The 18,348-nt window shown below is 33.3% G+C and overlaps 1 protein-coding gene across 1 annotated transcript in view; it reads right to left on the minus strand.

Annotated features, from left to right (window-relative positions):
• side-IV (sidestep IV transmembrane protein) overlaps nt 1-18,348 on the minus strand; it is a 747,480-nt gene that overhangs the window by 96,963 nt on the left and 632,169 nt on the right. Inside the window, exon 10 of the mRNA XM_072534629.1 lies at nt 4,796-5,098. Coding sequence (XP_072390730.1) covers nt 4,796-5,098 — 303 coding nt within the window. The remainder of the gene's footprint in view (nt 1-4,795; nt 5,099-18,348) is intronic.

Genomic DNA, 18,348 nt, shown 5'->3' on the forward strand with positions numbered 1-18,348 from the left:
TCACTTCTAATATCAGTGTGTCTAGCATCATGGCGAACAAAGTTATTTCTTATTGAGTCTATATATTTGTTCGTACTTTCTGTAATTATTTCTAACAAAGCGTTATTCACAAAACATTTCCAAATATCACTGGGAGTCTTCAAATCACGCGTAGGTAATCTCGACATCGACAAACGTACTACGTAATTTTCTTGTCTTGTTCTAACATTTCTCGGTGGAACAGCCTTTTTCCATGTAGTAACTCCATCTTTTTCAATTAACGCTCATGTATTACTTCTACTTTCTTCTTCCTCGTCGGACACATCTTGTTCCGATTCATTTCCGCCACCCGTCCCTCAATTTGATCGATTTTATTTTCACTTCTATCATCGTCAAAATAATTTTCATCGTCGGTAGCAACCATTTTCCATAATTCCAACAAACGATTTTGCTGGACTTGAAAAGACATCTTTAAATAAGAATTGACAAAATCCACTAGGAAACTAAGTTCCTGTAGCTGGCTGTATACCATGTATATCAAAAAAAATTTATTTCAAATTTTTAGTAAAAGGTATAAATAAAATACCCAAACGGGCTATATTACAAATACAGAACCTTTTCGGAATGTAAATTCCATCATCAGTGTAACCTGAAAGTAATTAACCACTTTAATTAAAAAGAACGTAAGATTTAAAATGTTTACTAAGGATATGCAAAATGTGGTTAATACTTACAAAGTGTACATGCTATGAGCCACTAAAATGTATGGGTGAAAACCCTTTAAATGTTATAAATTTACAAATATGTTACATTATATACTATTAAAAAATAGTACAACTTAAGCATGGAAGGCCCTCTGTGTCAGAAAACAACATTTGGTACCTAGTAAATATAATAGATTTTTTAAGTTATAAGTTCATGAACATAAAGTACTGGTTCGGTTTGAAGGGGAAAGATGGTAAGTTGTTTTGTGTGTTGACCAGTATGCAATATAAACAGAAAATTGATGGCTGATAGGTGGTTTGGTATTGTATTGTTTAAACATTGCTCAAGTTATAACTTAAGAAAAAGAAAAAGGCCCTATATGTTAAAAGGAACATTTGGTACCTGAGAAATATAAAAAGGATGAGTTATAAGTTTGAGTTTAAGGTAGGTAGATGAAGTTAAGCAATACGTGAACATTACATTACAAAAAAATTCTTTTCATATTCAAATTTCATCATCTCATATGTCTTTTTCATTATTTCCTAGGTCCCAAATGTTTTATAACATACAGGACCGGTTGTTAAAATCTTTAGTTAAGAACAATCAAAATTAGACACATGTATAGTTGGTTGCCTATTGATACCTACAAAATTTCATGTACTCCAGTTTACATAAATTAATTTATAAAACAAATTTTTTCAATGATTTTCAACATAAATATAGGACAAAATCACATTACAGACTACAACATTGATGGTTGATACTGTTATATTATTACAAGTGTAATTTATTCAATTTTAAATAATGCTGGCTTCTGTCATTTTAGACAACTACCGTAAGTTGGACTGACTGCTCTGTTCCGACATCTGTCCTAACATGTCAATATTGTCATTTTTATCAGTTGTTATCAACAGGTCCTCGAAGACACTTCGTCTTAGGACCAAGTAACCAATGTAGAGCCATACGTTGCCATGTTACCAATTCCAACGGTAACTTAAACATCCTAATTTTTAATAGTATATAATGTGACATATTTGTAAATTTATAACATTTAAAGGGTTTTCACCCATATATTTTAGTGGCTCATAGCATGTACACTTTGTAAGTATTAACCACATTTTGCATATCCTTAGTCAACATTTTAAATCTTACGTTCTTTTTAATTAAAGTGGTTAATTACTTTCAGGTTACACTGATGATGGAATTTACATTGCGAAAAGGTTCTGTATTTGTGATATAGCCCGTTTGGGTATTTTATTTATACCTTTTACAAAAAATTTGAAATAAAATTTAATTGACAAAATCTTACGGATAAAATGCAATATAGATGCTAAATATTTAGCTGATCTGCAAGTTATGCCAAAAAGTAATAGCCACACCGTTAGTCGCTGCGGAGTCTCACACCGAAAATAACTATAAAACTTGCACAATCGTACTCAGGCAGATGAGAATGTACACTAACAAGAGGATGATTGATAGGGAGAGGTACACAAAGTGGCGATAAAAAAACAACAATTATTTGTAAACCCCGAATGAATAATTCTGTCGTCGGTGTGTGACACCGATAGCGACTAAAGGAGGGTTAAAAATAAAGAACGCCCAATTTGTGATGAGTGCGGTTCACCCCTTACGGTAAAACATGTGCTAGTGGAAAAGTGCGAAAAGTTCAATCGTCACAGAATTAAATACCATTTACCAAACAATCTTAAAGACGATGAAAAAGAAAAAGACAGTAAAGATTTCATTTCACTTACAAATCGTCTATGTATCTGTTTATACGTATTTCGCTTTAATAAAGCTCATCAGAACAGTTATTCATAGGCGTTCTCAACGTGAAAATTAATCTTTCCTGTCTTTAGGAAGCAACAATAAAATGGCTTCGACACGGACGCAATGGCGACATCTGATATTAAATCCGTAAAATAGTTTCGAAACACAATTCAGATAACTGCTTTAATCTGGAGCCTTCTAAAAATTAACATCTTTATCAACGTCTGGCTATGCCTTGCAATTTTTAGAAGGCTCCAGATTAAAGCAGTTATCTGAATTGTGTTTCGAAACTATTTTACGGATTTAATCTTAAAGACGTTTTAATTTCAAAAAACACATAGACAACCCACTTTTGTTTTTAAAAGACTTTAATTTACTAAGAAAAGTGTAATTAACTGTTACCATTCTGCTAAAAACCTTATAAGGTTAAAGCGGGTTTTTTTAAATAAATAAAAAAAGTATTGGCTATTTAAATAAAAAAGTTTTAAGATTCCCACACTTGTTACCATAATAGAGTTAAAAATACTACTTCTTGAGGACAACCCTTTACTGCTCTTATAGTGGTCGACTCATGGACGTATAAACATAGATGGACACAGCAATAAGATACCTTAAACACACACTGTTTTGAAGCTTCAATATTCCTGGACAAGAGGGTAAAGGGGAGTAAAACGGGTATCGATAGACTGTGATATTTCCTCAATGAGCATAAGCGTGCTTGAATTTTTACTCGCGGGGATAATTATTCAGACGTTAATAATTGGAAGTAGTAATAAAGTATAAAAAACGCTTCATATGCGCACGGTGTTAGCATCTAAAGTAGTCTTCGTTTCATGATGAATTCACCTTCACCTTCAACATACATATGGTCACCAAAATGCTCATAAATTGATTTTGGAACATTTTGTATGGTTTTATTAATCAAAATATTCATAAGGTTTTTAACCGGTCTGTTGTAGATATTTATAGTTTTATTAAAAAATCGAGACTGGACAAACATGACTGTAGACAAATTATTCCACGTTGCAAAAGACAGAGAAGCTTTTAAAAATGTGGTCGCCAACCTCCGTTAAGGGGGACGGCATAGGAAGAAGAAGATTAAAAAATCTGAAATATTTTTCAGCTTTCTTACAAGTTTTAATAACCAAAAAGGATGCTTTTGAAAGGTTTTTATACTGTTTTCTCTGTTGAAGTTTAGAGTAAGTTTCATCATTAATCAATATTATTTGGAAACCTACATAGAAAAATAAATGAGTTTTATTCATTTCACTACTTTATTTGAATTCATGAGAAATATTAAATTAAAAAGCTACTAAACAGATCTTTTTAATCAGATGATGTCTACTTACAATTTAAAAATGTCTATACTAATTTCATGAACTAATATCTTATTCAATACATTAATGTATATGAACAAACCCAATGGTACGCCTATGAAAGACATATTTTAAAATGTAAACAAACAGGCTTCCTCAGTTCCTCATCTTAAATAATGTAAATAAACAGTACTTACAAATTAAATGAGGCATTAGGATGTAAATATTTCGTTTTTTGCAAATGCAATACTGTAGCACCATTATTATAATATATGTTTATTTCACTATTTACAAATATCACTCAAAATACAGCCAAAATATCAAAAACAACAACTTTTCCTCATCTTGGTAAAAAGTAAACAAACATGGAACAGCATTTGAAGTTTGACGTAGAGCCATAAGACAGAGAAATGTAAACACCGTTGCCATTAATAAATAGTTTTCAGTGCTTCTACATAGGTATAAAATAATTGGTTGATATCTGTTATACGCTATTATTAAATGATATGCACACTATGTGCACACTTGATGTTTTAATTACAATTAAATCTATTAATTTAACTAATAAATTATTATTTTGGTTTGATAGCACCTGTAGAGTATAAAATAAATATAGTAATATTTTCAGCGATACGTGAATAAGATATTTTAATAAAAAAACGTGACAACATTTGAAGGTGCTGAGAAGGTGACCTATTCAAATAATTTTGGCTTCACATTTTTATGTAAATAACTGAGTCCATCTGTGTTTATACGTCCATGGGTCGACTAATCTCCGAGGTGGGTAATTATTTTGCTAGTAGTTTAACATACATATTCTAATAAGTTGTTTAAATTTTTCCTTTATATTTATGTACGCAATATATTTGTTGCAACTCCTGAATTGACTAAACGATATTTTTTGTCATAATGTTTAACAAACTCTATCAGATTAATAAAGAATAAGGCTTTCATGTGACTAATTACGCACTGGCTAATTATATTTAGCACAATATATAAATATACAACATGATATATTTGCTCACCTTGCAATTTGGCAACACCTTTGAACGTGACTGGGTCAATGATGGTTGGATCGCTCCTGCCTTTTGCATTTTCCGCATATAGGATAATTCTATAGCTGGCTCCCGCATCTAGTCCATTTGCGCTAAATACAGGAGGGGTTCTGTAGGTAGTAAGGTTGAGTCTCGGCCTAAGACTAGGAAGCTCTAAAACTTCCATAAGAAAACTCTGCGGAAGACCTCCGTCAAAACCCTCCATGCAATCAACTTGCATTGAGTTTGAGGTTTGATTTATTAATGTACAATTTTGAAGTTGAGATGGACGACCTGTAACAAAAATTAAAATTAGTCGGGTTATAATATGCTTTGCGTTATATTGTAGGAAACAAACTCATCTTTCAACTAATTTCCCACATTTCTAATATTATGCAATAAGTATTTAAATAAGTATATAATAAGATCAACACAAAGGTTTCTCTATAAAGAACTCCACGAATTTTGTGCATGCAGTGCAGCGACAACTAATGTTCTCACTTTTTTATTAAATTTACGACTATAAACTAGAAAATGTCTTCTTCTTCTTTTTCGCGCGACTAGGATTACTCCTGTTTGTCTGCCTCTTATTCTGTTTCAGTCGTTGTTGATTTTACATTATCTTTCCACCTTTTTGGTGGCCTTCCAACGGGTCTTCTGCTATACGGCTTGTTGTTTTTACAGATGTTCGCTAATCTAACTGGTCCCATTCGGTTTACATGTTCGTTCCAGTTTTTTTCTTGTTTTTATCCACCTGTTAATATTTTGAATTTTGCATTGTTCACGTATACTTCTGTTGGTTTGTCTGTCTCTTAATGATATTGATCTTAATACTTTCATTTCGATATTGTTGATTTGTTGTTTCATCTTTCTTGTATCGGTCCTTGTCTCTGCTGCATACGTTAGGATTGGTCTTACTGTTGTCTTGTATACTTTAACTAGAAAATGAACTAGAAGATATAATAAGGCCTCTGGGATCTAAGTAGGACTGGGATTAAAACAGTATTTTGTTGGTTTACATATATTACAGATAACTGATGACAACCTTACAAATATACTATTGCAAATGGGGAGTAAAAGAAAGAAACAAAAGAGAAAGTTTTTTAATGTACCGTACCGACAAAGAACTTACCATGGTTCAAACACCATTATCATCATCATTTGGCTCTACAACTCTATGTGAGTCTTGGCCGCGTTTACTATTTTTCTCCATTGTTGTCGGTCTTGAACAGCTATTTTCCATTGCTTTATTCCTATTTTGCGTAGATTACTGGCTACTGCGTATTTCCATCTCTTTTTTTTGGGCGACCAACTGACCTTCTGTTATCGGGCCTTTCCCAGAATGTGGCGTTCAGTAGTCTTTCGTCACTCGATCTTAGTACGTGGCCCGCCCATCTTATTCGGTTTGCTTTAATGTAGCGTATTATGTTTTCATCTCCATATACTCTCTGGAGTTCATCATTGTGTCTTCTTCTTCATTCTTCTGTTGTCCCTTCTAAGGCCCATAGATAGTCCGCAGTATCTTTCTTTCCAGTACCAGTAATTTTGTCGTTTCCCGCTGGTTCAGAGTCCGTGTCTCGCTTCCATACGTTATTGTGGGACGAATTATTGTCTTGTACACTCTTATTTTTACTGGTATTTAGAGTATTTTTGATATAAGTAGGTCATTAATGAGTAATATGCCCTGTTTCTTGCAATAATCCTGGCTGCCACGTCCTTTTCATATTTATTTCAGATGTTATGATCGCTCCCACTGCTGATACTTGAATTCTTTGACGACTTCAAAGTTGTATTCATTTATTGTTACGTTTTGTCTAACCCTTGGTCTTGGGTTTTTCGTAACCACCATGTACTTGGTCTTGTCCTCGTTGACCTTCAGATCAACTTCCTTGGCTCCCTTTTCGAATAGGGTGAAAACTTATTTTATATCTCTGATGGATTGTGCAATTGTGTCCACGTCATCAATCATGGTTCAAATACCACCCACGATAATTACACACATATAAATGAGACTGTTTTAAGCGACAAGCCCGTATACCTTTTGAAGCTTTGTTATAACAGCAGATAATCAAGAACCCGAAATATTATGCCTTGAAGTTACAGCAGCTCTATAACAACAAAAAACTGAAAAATCTGAAAAATAGCCGGGGTTGTAGTTAAATAATAATAGCAGAAGACATACAAAGACCTTTTCCGTATCGTGTATAATAAGTTTTGGAAATCAGGAATTTAGAATCCGATTAGGTTATATCCATTTTAGTACCAATAAAGAAAGGGTCAAAAACAAACTGCGTCAACTACAGAACAATAGCTCTTGTCTTTTAGGCTAGCAATATACTACTAGATATAATTTATCAGATACTCGATCCCTACATTTATCCAGAAATACCTCAAGAATAAGCACGATTTAGATACATGTATACACTTCAAATGGCCTTTCATCGAGTGAAGAAAAATAAACTTTGAATCATAATAACATGAATGTAAGTACCTCATTATGTCATCCGCCTTATTGAAAATTTGTAGCATTTGCAAAAGCCAAGAATGGAATAGCAGATATCTTGAATGAATGTTTCTGGGTACATAAAGGACTAAGACAAGGCTGAATTTCTTTTGCCAATTCTATTTAATTTTTATAGCAAATTGTTTATTCGTAAAGCCACGTATGATTGTAATGGAGCAATATGCATTTAAGGGAGAAAAATATCGAACCTACGCTACACGGATGATAGCACTCTCTTATGTAACAGGGAAAAAGAAATCGATTAAATAATCTCAAAGGTGACTGAAATAAGCAATAAAGTGGGTTTACAAATCAACACATCAAAGAGTAAAATAATGAAGATTCGATTAAACATAAAATATCTTGACCTAACAGGTGTTGTCAAAATTAAAATGGTCAAGGAATCTATATAATCTAGGTACAAAAATCAATAATAACAGTAATCATGAATAAGAAGAACGGCTACGAGCAAAACTGCCGTCGCCAAAGTCCGCAGACTGTTAAAGAATCCGGGAATCTAAAAAAATCACCAAAAAGGTTGCTTGTCAGAACACTCATGGTTAATGTGGTGATCTATACTGCCAGAGTAATGAATAATGAAATTCGGAGATAGGAAGCGAATCGATGATTTCTAAATGTTCACATAGGTATATGCTAAGAACGCCATCGACCCAGAAATGTAACAAGGTGTCAATTATCGTCGAACTAAAGATCACTAAATCACTAAGCTAAACTATTCAGAACATTACGAAATATTTTGGCTATATTATGAAAAATAATAAAGATTCACTAGAAAAGCTTCCAGTACAGGAAAACTTTTTTACTATAGGAGAAACGCACAGTGGAACATCAGAAAGATGTGTATTATTGCATTCAAACGGCTAAAAGCAGATATGATAATATCATATCTAGACAAGATAATAAAAACGCTGTTAAACGCAGGAACTATAAAGAAGAACGCAGTATATATAATAGGATATGCAGACGATATAACCATGGTAGCAACGGATAACACGGCATTAAATAAAACCTTTTAAGAAATAGTATACAAAACCAAACTGAGAGGAATAAAAATAAATGAAAATAAAACAAAATACATGAACGTAAGCAAGAAAAAGTAGACACAAATGACAGAACTGACAATAAATGCACATAGTTTCGAAGTCGTTGAAATATTCAAATATTTGGGTGTACTATTCAATAGAAGAAGTGAAAGTGGAGATATAAAAAGAAGATTTCAAGCGAAAAACAAAGCGTTTTATAGAAATACAAAAAATATAAAGAGATGAGAAGAAACACAAAAATCAAAATCTACAAAACGACCATACGACAAATAGTAGTATACGCTGCAAAAAAATTTACACTAACAGTATGAGAAGAAGAGCAATTGAAAGTTTTTGAGGGGAAGACTATCATAAAAATAATGGGACCAAAAAGAAAAAACGAAAAGGATGCAAGACAATGGATGAATCACAAAATACAAGAATGGATGGGTCAACAGAACATAGTTAGAGCAATAAAAGCACAAAGAATTAAATGGCATGGACACATAATGAGAAGAGAGAAGAGCAATCCGTTAACAGTTATAACGAAATAGATACCACCAGGTAAAATAACCAGAGGCAGACCTAAACTAAGATGGAGACAACAAGTGGAAGAAGACTTAAGAAGTATGGAAATTAGAAATGTACAAAGAACAATCAAAGAAAGGGAATAATGGAGAAAAGTAGTCGAAACAGCGAAGTCACACCAGAAACTGTAAAACCAAATCCAGAATGGGATAATCCCTCACTTAAAACGTAGTAGTAGATCACTAGTATGATTCAATATCATCTGTATGTGTTTATGTTTTGGATTCATACATTAGTATGCTGAAGACACATCGTCTGGGAATACAAGTACCTACTCGAGGTGAGATTTATATACCGACTGCATGTTCTTAGCAATTATGAATCTGAATTGTACTTGCTTTATCGGGTTTTATCTACAGTAAAACCTCCGTTAACCGAAATATTTGGGGGGAGGCCGTTTCGGATAACAAGAATTTCGGTTAAAAATAAAATTGTTTTTTATAGTATTCTTGGTCAAAGTATTAGTAGTAAAAAATACTATGAGGTGATTTCGTAATGTTTTCTAATAAGTAAATACAGAATAAAGTAATAAAATTAAGGAAAATGAACAAGTTTAACATGCTTTTTTAAAGAAATCTTCTGTTTTCTTTTGCGTTTTTGTTTGACAACGATGTTTTGCAGCTATATACGACGAAACGTAAAGCAATCTGAAAAGGACACAAAAAGTATAATCCGAAGAAAAGTTCATAGATTTTATTTTAGGAACGAACTGTCCACGTTAAAGGCTATTCAACGAGAAGTTAATGCAGACGCAGATGATACTTTAAATAAAATATCCATGAGAGTATTACAAAGAACTTTATATGAAATGGACTTTCGGTATGTGAAGAGAAATCGGAAAAGTTGAAACGTGGTTGAATGAGGGTCATACGAAATCCAAAGTATGGCAAGACTTGAATATTAACAGTGCGCGACAGGCTTTCATTGAGGGACTTTCAACCGGCTTAAAAGCACCCTCGGGCGAAGGAAGACGTCTCATTATAACGCACATTGGAAGTGATTCGGGTTTTTTACAAGATGGTTTAAATGTGTTTACCTCAATCAAAACGGGCGATTATCATGAGGATATGAATTCGGATATGCTTGAAAAGTGGTTTTCGTCTATACTGACTCTTGTAGATCCTGGTTCGGTAATTATAATGGACAATGCACCTTATCACAGCCGTCGTATGGAAAAAATACCGACTTCTGCATCTCGAAAAGCAGATATAATAGATTGGTTAAGAAGTAAAAATATAGATTTTGATGAATCCATAATAAAGGTTCAATTACTTGATATAGTGCGCGAACATAAGAGTTCATACATCAGATTTGCAGTAGACGAAATGGCACGCGAGCATGGCATCACCGTATTAAGAACTCCACCGTATCATTGTGAATTGAATCCCATCGAGCTAATATGGGCACAAATAAAAAATCAGGTAGCGCAAAAGAATACAACCTTTAAATTAAAAGATGTCAAATTATTATTAGACCAAGCCATACAAAATATAACCGCTTCCAACTGGCAGTCATGCATTAAACATATACACAGAAAGAAGAAGATAAAATGTGGGACGTAGACACGCGTGTTGATGTTCTTATCGAGCCCATTATCATTACTCCAGGAGAAGACAGTAGTGATAGTGAATTAACAACAAGAAGTCATTCAGAATCAAAATATTTCTTTAAAATAATAACTAATAGGTACAGTTCTAGAGATTTTTTGTTGCTACATTCGGAGACTACCTGTGAGATCCTTCGTCCTACCTGGTTATAATTTTCTAAGTAGATATGTACCTAATAACTATATTATTATTATTATGGCAAGTTTGTTTTTCACAATTGTACTGTAGATTAGGTTGCTGGGTCTAGAATTATTATTTTCTGTAAAGAAGTTGGTATTTATATTTGGATATGAATGTTATTTAAAAAAAATATATTGTACATTCTACCGATCTCAAAGTCGATCACAAAGCGACTAAGGTATTTCGAAACTATTACCTATTTACAAATTCATTCACATTTACTTTAAACTCTCATGTAGAAATTGATTGTAAATAAAAGTTCAAAAGAAAAAACAAGGTTGTTTCGGGAATTCTATTATTTCCATTTTAATCGTATTTAATTGGAAATTTCCAGGTATTATATTTGTGTTCTTGGAAATTGCTCAATTTGAATGCTACGTCGTGTTTAGTTTAAAACGTATATTATGACTAACGAGGGTTTTTCAAAAGGTTAATCTGACAATTCATCTACAGTTTGATGTCTAAACGGTGGAAAATTTTATAAAAAGCAGTGGAAGATATTCTATTGGGGAAATGCAAGGCGATACAATAGTTATTAGTTATTCTTACGTTTACTACTAAAAGTTTCGTTTATATTTTTAAGTTATTTTCTTTCTTGTTTGTTATGAATTTAAGATATTTATAAATGATAGGTTTTGTTTATTACAAATTATTACGAACCAGAAGTATATTCGTGACATTTCATTATTATAAGGGAGAACGTTTTGGATTTAAAATATAATATAATTTAGCACCTCGACACCGTAAGGTACAAAAGTACACAATTAATTGTTAAGACGTAATATTTTGAATATAATATTTTTACATAACATTTTAACAAAATATATTTAACATAAATTAACAATTTTACCGTGGACGCAAAAATATTTTTATGTGCAAGTTTCCTATTATTTTCCTTATTTTAAAAATATACACGCCACCATTGAACTACACGCGTCTCTCATCTCGGACCCCTCGAGGATCTATCATTTCTAAGCGATGACCTGACAATCCTATTGAATTTATAGTATAATCAGGCCTACACTGTATAAAGTTCTTACCTCTACGGCATTGAAAATCATTGAAGGCAGCGCGAGTCGGCGGTCTCGTGCTGCCTGTTGTCTCTTAGGTCGTCATCTTCGTTGTCTGATACGCTCAGGTTGTCTGGATGAAGAACCATATCAATGATGTTCTGGTCGATGAATTCACTTTCTGAGTCATGGGCTGCTAACCACTCACGTATCTCTTCTTGGTTAATTTCGTCATATCCCAACAAATTTTTTTATTAAAGGTTTAATTTTTTCTGTCGTTTCTTTACCATTTTCTCCTTCAGGATCGTCAATCAAAATCCCATCAAAAAGTTTGTTCCAGCATTTGAAGATTTGATCTTGGCCCACGATAATTGTTAAAGATTTGAGAATCAACACTTTTGGATTCATTTGTCTTCTGTAATAACAGATATCTTAAGAATGCTCCTCTATAATGTCTGTTGAATGTCTCTATTACTCCCTGCTCTAACGGCTGAATTAAGCTAGTGACATTCGGTGGCAAAATTCTGACAATTGTCACCATTTTGTGGATTTTGAGAGTCAATTATTACATTGTCAACAAGCAACAATGCTTTGATGGGAAGATTTTTTGATTTTAAAAAGGATTTTAAACTTGGAACGAATTCATGTTAGAACCATTTTAAAAATAAAGTGGTCGACATCCATGAGCTTTTTTGGCCTCTATAAAAAGCTGGAAGTGCTTTTTCGGAAATATCTTTTAGAGCTCTTTGTTTTTTCGATTTCCCAACACACATAGGCATCAATAGGTGAGTGAAATTAATGGAATTGTTTACGTTTTGCGATAAAAATTTACTTTTTATTGACTAAATTATTGAAACTTAGCCGTTTCGGTTAAACGAGGTTTCGGTTAAAAAAGTTTCGGTTAAGGAAGGTTTTACTGTAGTTTGTGCCGTCCTTATTGTCACAAATTGCATAACGCAATTACTTGTATTGCTAAACGCCTTTTATAGGTTTTCCATTTTTCATTGATTCGGGTACAGATAATAATAAAATTTTACATATATCGGAAACTGTATTATTTGATAATATTTAATCATTTTTTTAAATAAAATATTCACTTACACCCAATAAAAACAATATGACTAAGTAACCTAACTACTTCAAAATACAAACAGTCAGTATACTATATCCGAATAAGAAACACATAAAAGAATATACTGGTAGAATTCAACAAACGTTATTTACCATTCAACACATATTCGTGTTTGATATTCAAGCCACGTTTCTGCGAAAGCCTTTACCCAAACGAAGATTTGTGCTTTGATTTGGAAAAAATTGGATTGTGTTCTACACATTTAATTGTGATCGATTACTTCATTTATTCAAAGCCGACGCTTTCTCTGACAAACCCCTGCATACTAAAGACCTAACAAACAAAAGTATTAAAGGGGGTTCGGTGATCCCTCGATGTTGTTCAAAAAGCAAAAAAATTAATATCTAATTTTGCGGAAATGACTACGGATAAGGTAATTTAGCAGAGAGTATTAAATTGAAATCGTTCATTTCTCATTCAGATTGCAGCACAATGTTAAATTTAGATTTGTGACTAAAATTTTAATGTTTTTCATAAAATAGATTTAGATTTCTGTCAAATAATTACATCTACTTTTCTTTTAATTAATTTTAATTTATTACAAAGTTTGGATAGCATGACTGCTATTCGAATTACTTATCTTAATATTATTTTTACTAAATTTCTTGAGGAAAGGATTACATAATGAGGAACAGTGAAAGCATAGAGCAGCAGTGTGCAAATACAGATTGCGATGATGGTTGCCAACATCCAAAACGGACAGGTACTACAAGAAGAAGAAATTTCTTGACTATACATGATTTGATAAAAATTTATGATCTAGTCCACAGGTCCACAAATTAATCCGAGCTAAGATACTATTAAATGTCAAATTGGAAAGAACAAAGATGATCCTAAAAACAAGAAAAAAGAAATGGATTCCCCCAGAAAACGACGACCTGTATGAAGATACACTAACCAGACATATACAAGACTTGCAAGACGAAATAAAAGATGTAGATCAAGCAAATGATGCCATAATGGCGGCTCTAAAAGAAACGGAAAGGGAGTGCTGCCCGACCGTTCTAACCCATAAAGAAAAACTAAGCCAAAATACCAAAAAACTAATAGATAAAAAAAGACAGCTGATGGAAAAATACGGCTCCAACTACACAACAATGAAGAAACTAAATAAAGATATCCATCTATCAATCCGAAAAGACGTAAGAGAAAACAATACAAGAGAAATAACTAAAATAATTCAAGAAAACAAAAGTTTAAAAGTTTTTATCGAAATCTCCGAAAACATACGAAATCAAAACGGAACTTTTAGAAATGAAAAATAAAAAATTCCCTGGCGATGACGGAGTAGTGATCGAAGCGATCAAACTACGTGGAAATAAAATTATCCAGGCTTTGGCCAAGCTTTTGGCCGCTCAATGCAGGCGTGGCCAGAATCACATTTCATCTGGGTATGTCCTTTAACTAAAAATTGTTGCTCTATTTTTAAATCCATTTGGATAGCCAATTTTGTTACATTGCGGTTTTGATATGTGCATCCGTCGCTATATGTCACAACCGGTAATTTTTCTTCCAGGAAGTGTTTTTTTAATTGACTATCAAAAAAGAGACAACAGTGGAAGCTTGTAGGTCACTGTGTGTCTCATTTCACCAAAAGTTCATGCATTGTTTAGATACCACATAAAACACAGTAAAATTGTAACAGCACAATTTGGTTTTGTAGTAAAATGCTGAAGCTTTTGTTAAAGGTGACAATTTAACTGCTTCAACATCAATGATCAATACAACACATTTTTTTCTGTTGCTATTTCGATATTACTATCTTTTTGTAATCGTGTTCTGTTTTTTTGTTCCAACATGTGCTTTACACACTTATTCCGTAACAGTTTTTATCTCATAACCACAACAAGTGTCACATCTGTCCCTTTGTGGGGAAAACAATGATAAGTTTTACTGTTCTCTAGAATTTGATTTAAGTCGATTTCATGTAGTACACACGAAGATGCTGTTAATTGTATAGAAGATGTAGGTTGAACAAGCTTTATATCAGACACATCGGACTTATATCAGACACATCGGGGGGGGGCAAGGGGGATGGGGTTTTGGGGGGTTGAAACCCCCCAGGGCATATAAAGTAAAAAATATATATAGAATAGTGGGAAAATGTAAATTACACACAATACAAAAAATCCAAAGCGCTAATTGAATAATATTTGTATACAACAATTATTATATAAATACACAATAATATAGATACACAATAATTAATAATATTTTTCATTATATTTAGATATAGATACCTAATATTAGGCCTATGACAAAAGTAGACGAGTCTGTTGCGAGTAGCATGCGCTTACAGGACTGTATCTGGCCTTGTGGACTATCACGGGTTGTGTTCCTCTGCATCTGTTAGCAGTAGAAAAGAGACATCTCTATGAGAGAAGAGAGCATTTGACACTAGCTATAAAAAAAGAAGAAAGGGAAAGATCAATGGAAGATGACAAGGCAAGGAAGATGTTGCCCAGTGGACTAAGATACTGATCCTGAGCCTAAGGGATTAGGTAGATTGTCTGTTTTAGGGCGTATCTTCATAGGTTCAGAAAGACAGATACAGATAAATGCCTATACTGCGGATATTCCGACATTGTTACTCACACAATGTTGGAGTGTAATAGATGTACATGTAGAAGTAATAGGTATGAACCCTGTGACTGTAAAAGAGATGATCGTGAAGATGACGTGAAATACGGAGGAATGGAATAGTGTTCACAATTACATCCCAGCAGTCATTAAAAAGAAAGAAGAAGAAAAGAAACACCAACCGGGCCAACGACAGAGATAAGATCTAATTACTATTTTAATGGAAATAAGCCGCAATTAAAGGTTAATCTTTTATCTTTGATCTTGCACTGATAACTTGTTTATACTCCAACAATTAATAGAAAAAAGAATAGCGGTTGGTACCGAAGTATATCTAGCCTTCATCGACATAGAAGAGGCGTATGATACAGTTTCAAGATTTAAATTGTGGCAAGCTTTACAACAACTCGACATTAGTCCATATCTTTTAGGAATAATCACAGAAGTATACAGGGATAACACTACTTACCTAAAAATCGGAAATAGACTATCAGAGCCAATAAAAGTAACTAAAGGATTAAAACAAGGATGCAGTATGTCACCCTTACTGTTTAATTTATATATTAAGGCAGCCCTCCAAAATTGGAAAAACCACTGCCAGGGAATGGGAATCCCCATAGGAAATGACGTACTGTTCTCCCTGAACTTTGCGGATGACCAAGTCGTCCTAGCTCAAGATTCTTATGATCTAGAATTTATGATAAAGCGTCTATACAGAGAATATGTAAAATGGGGGTTACAAGTCAGCGTGAAGAAAACAGAATAGTTATTTATCAATTCAGATGCAAAGTTTGAAGTGTTGATAGAGGAGGACGTAGAAATCAAACAAGTGGAAAAATTTAAATATTTAGGTGCACTCATTGCTAAGAACGGCTTGGGAGAAACCGAAATTAAATACCGAATTAATCAAGGACGTAAAATTCTAGGATGTCTGAACTCCTTATGGTGGGATCGCAAAATTTCCAAAAGAAACAAAAAAATAATAGAGCAAACCGTGGTTGAATCAGTTATTTGTTATGGCTCTGAAGTATGGACAATTAATGCAGACCTGAAGAGATGATTGTTGGCAGTTGAAATTCATTATTTGAGAAGAAGTGCTAGAACATCAAGGCAGGAAAGGAAGACCAACTAATCTATAAGAAATAACATGAATGCTACAGAAACGGTCATTGACAGAATAGAAAGAAGAGGTTCAAAATGGTTTGGACACATTGAGAATGCCTGACGAACGTTGGCCCCAAAAACTTCACAAATGAAAGCCCCCTGGAAGAAAAAAAAAGAGGTAGACCTCGACGCTCATGGAATGAAGGAATTAGAAGAGCGATGAAATCGAGAGGTTTCAAGTAGGAGCATGCCTTGGACCGGGAGGATTGGCGGAGGAGAACGGGAATACGGCGATAGCCGTCTCCAAAATGTATTGTATTTACAAGTTGGATTAATGTCAAGCGTCAATAAACTTATTTTAACGTTCAATTGTGGCTTATTCCCATTAAAATAGTAATTACTTTAAGATGCCACAAGAAAATAGTTTTCAGAATAATAGATAAGATCTAGATTAACAGCAGGGAGTGTTCTAAAAATGTCGTCAGCCTTACAGCGGCCACCCCACTTTCGGAGTACGGTACGACTGCGCACAAGTAGGAGATGGTGGTTTTAGTTGATAGGCAGGATAATAGATACCTGCATCTTTGGCACTGCTCTCTTTAGTACTTTAAATTAAACTAAACCCAAATGTTAGGGACTCAAAAATGGAGGTAGCATAAAAAAAATTCAAAACCCCTCCCCTCAGACAAATTCTTGGTGCGCCACTGGTTCCGAGTTCATAAGTAGCGTGGCTTATAGGAGCCACGCTACTATAGCCACGATATATTAGAAGTCAAATTTATCAGCACACTTTTAACGTGGTATTAGAATTCATCGAATACGTGGTATTAAAACATATATGCGAAAGAATCTGATTCGTGCTATTATAAATTTATACATATGTACTAAAAATGTGTTCTGGTACTTGGGATTAAAATCATTCGGTAGGGCGTCCGTAATAGATTCAGAGTCGATATGAAATCAGATTTCGTATTAGATAATATATTATTATACTCGAGATACTGTTCTAGCCCTATTTAATATAATTTATTGTATGATGAGTTAATAACCCTTTTTACGAGCAATATAGTTTTATGTAACAAGAGCAACCAGCATAATATTTTATTAAGGATCTAATACCGAGGAATAGAAATATGATGTATAATTAAATTATCTTTTAGAATGCTTTAGAAATGTAATAGCCACTGCTGACTACCATCTAAAGTAAAGCCTTTATACATCTAGCAAAATTCCACTTTATTATTAAAGAAGAAAATTTACAAAGGGCGTTAAAATACAATTATAATTTTTAGATAATTCTCAACAGCCGTACTCTAAGAAATTACAAGAAATTAATATTTGATGCCAGAAATTATTTTCGGGTGAAAAGGGTGAAAATGATCAATTAAAATTTTAACACTGCCATTCGTTAACTTTATTTTGGTTAGTCGAGGAGCGTATATACAATTTTGACCTAATTGAACAAACTCACCATGAGAAATACAATATTTACCTCACAATATTGGATATGCAATAGCTTAGAGCAATCTTAAAAGTGTAATTAGATCAATTTGTGCATTAAAAAGACGTGGCTTGGGATTTTGTTTTTGATATAATTAAACGATATTGATTAAAATTAGCAAAAACATAATAAGTTTGCGAACAACCATTATATTGACAATGTGAAATTATAAAATTGATATGTACTAAAATGCGTTACAATGGCGTAACAAAGCGAGTCTTTGTCTCGTTTACTATTGTCTTTATTGTCGGTCATGTGCCAGTATATCCTATTGTCTCAGTCCCATTTTCTCCAGA

The sequence above is a fragment of the Diabrotica undecimpunctata genome, chromosome 6 (genome assembly GCF_040954645.1).
Source record: "Diabrotica undecimpunctata isolate CICGRU chromosome 6, icDiaUnde3, whole genome shotgun sequence".
Taxonomy (NCBI): Eukaryota; Metazoa; Arthropoda; class Insecta; order Coleoptera; family Chrysomelidae; genus Diabrotica; species Diabrotica undecimpunctata.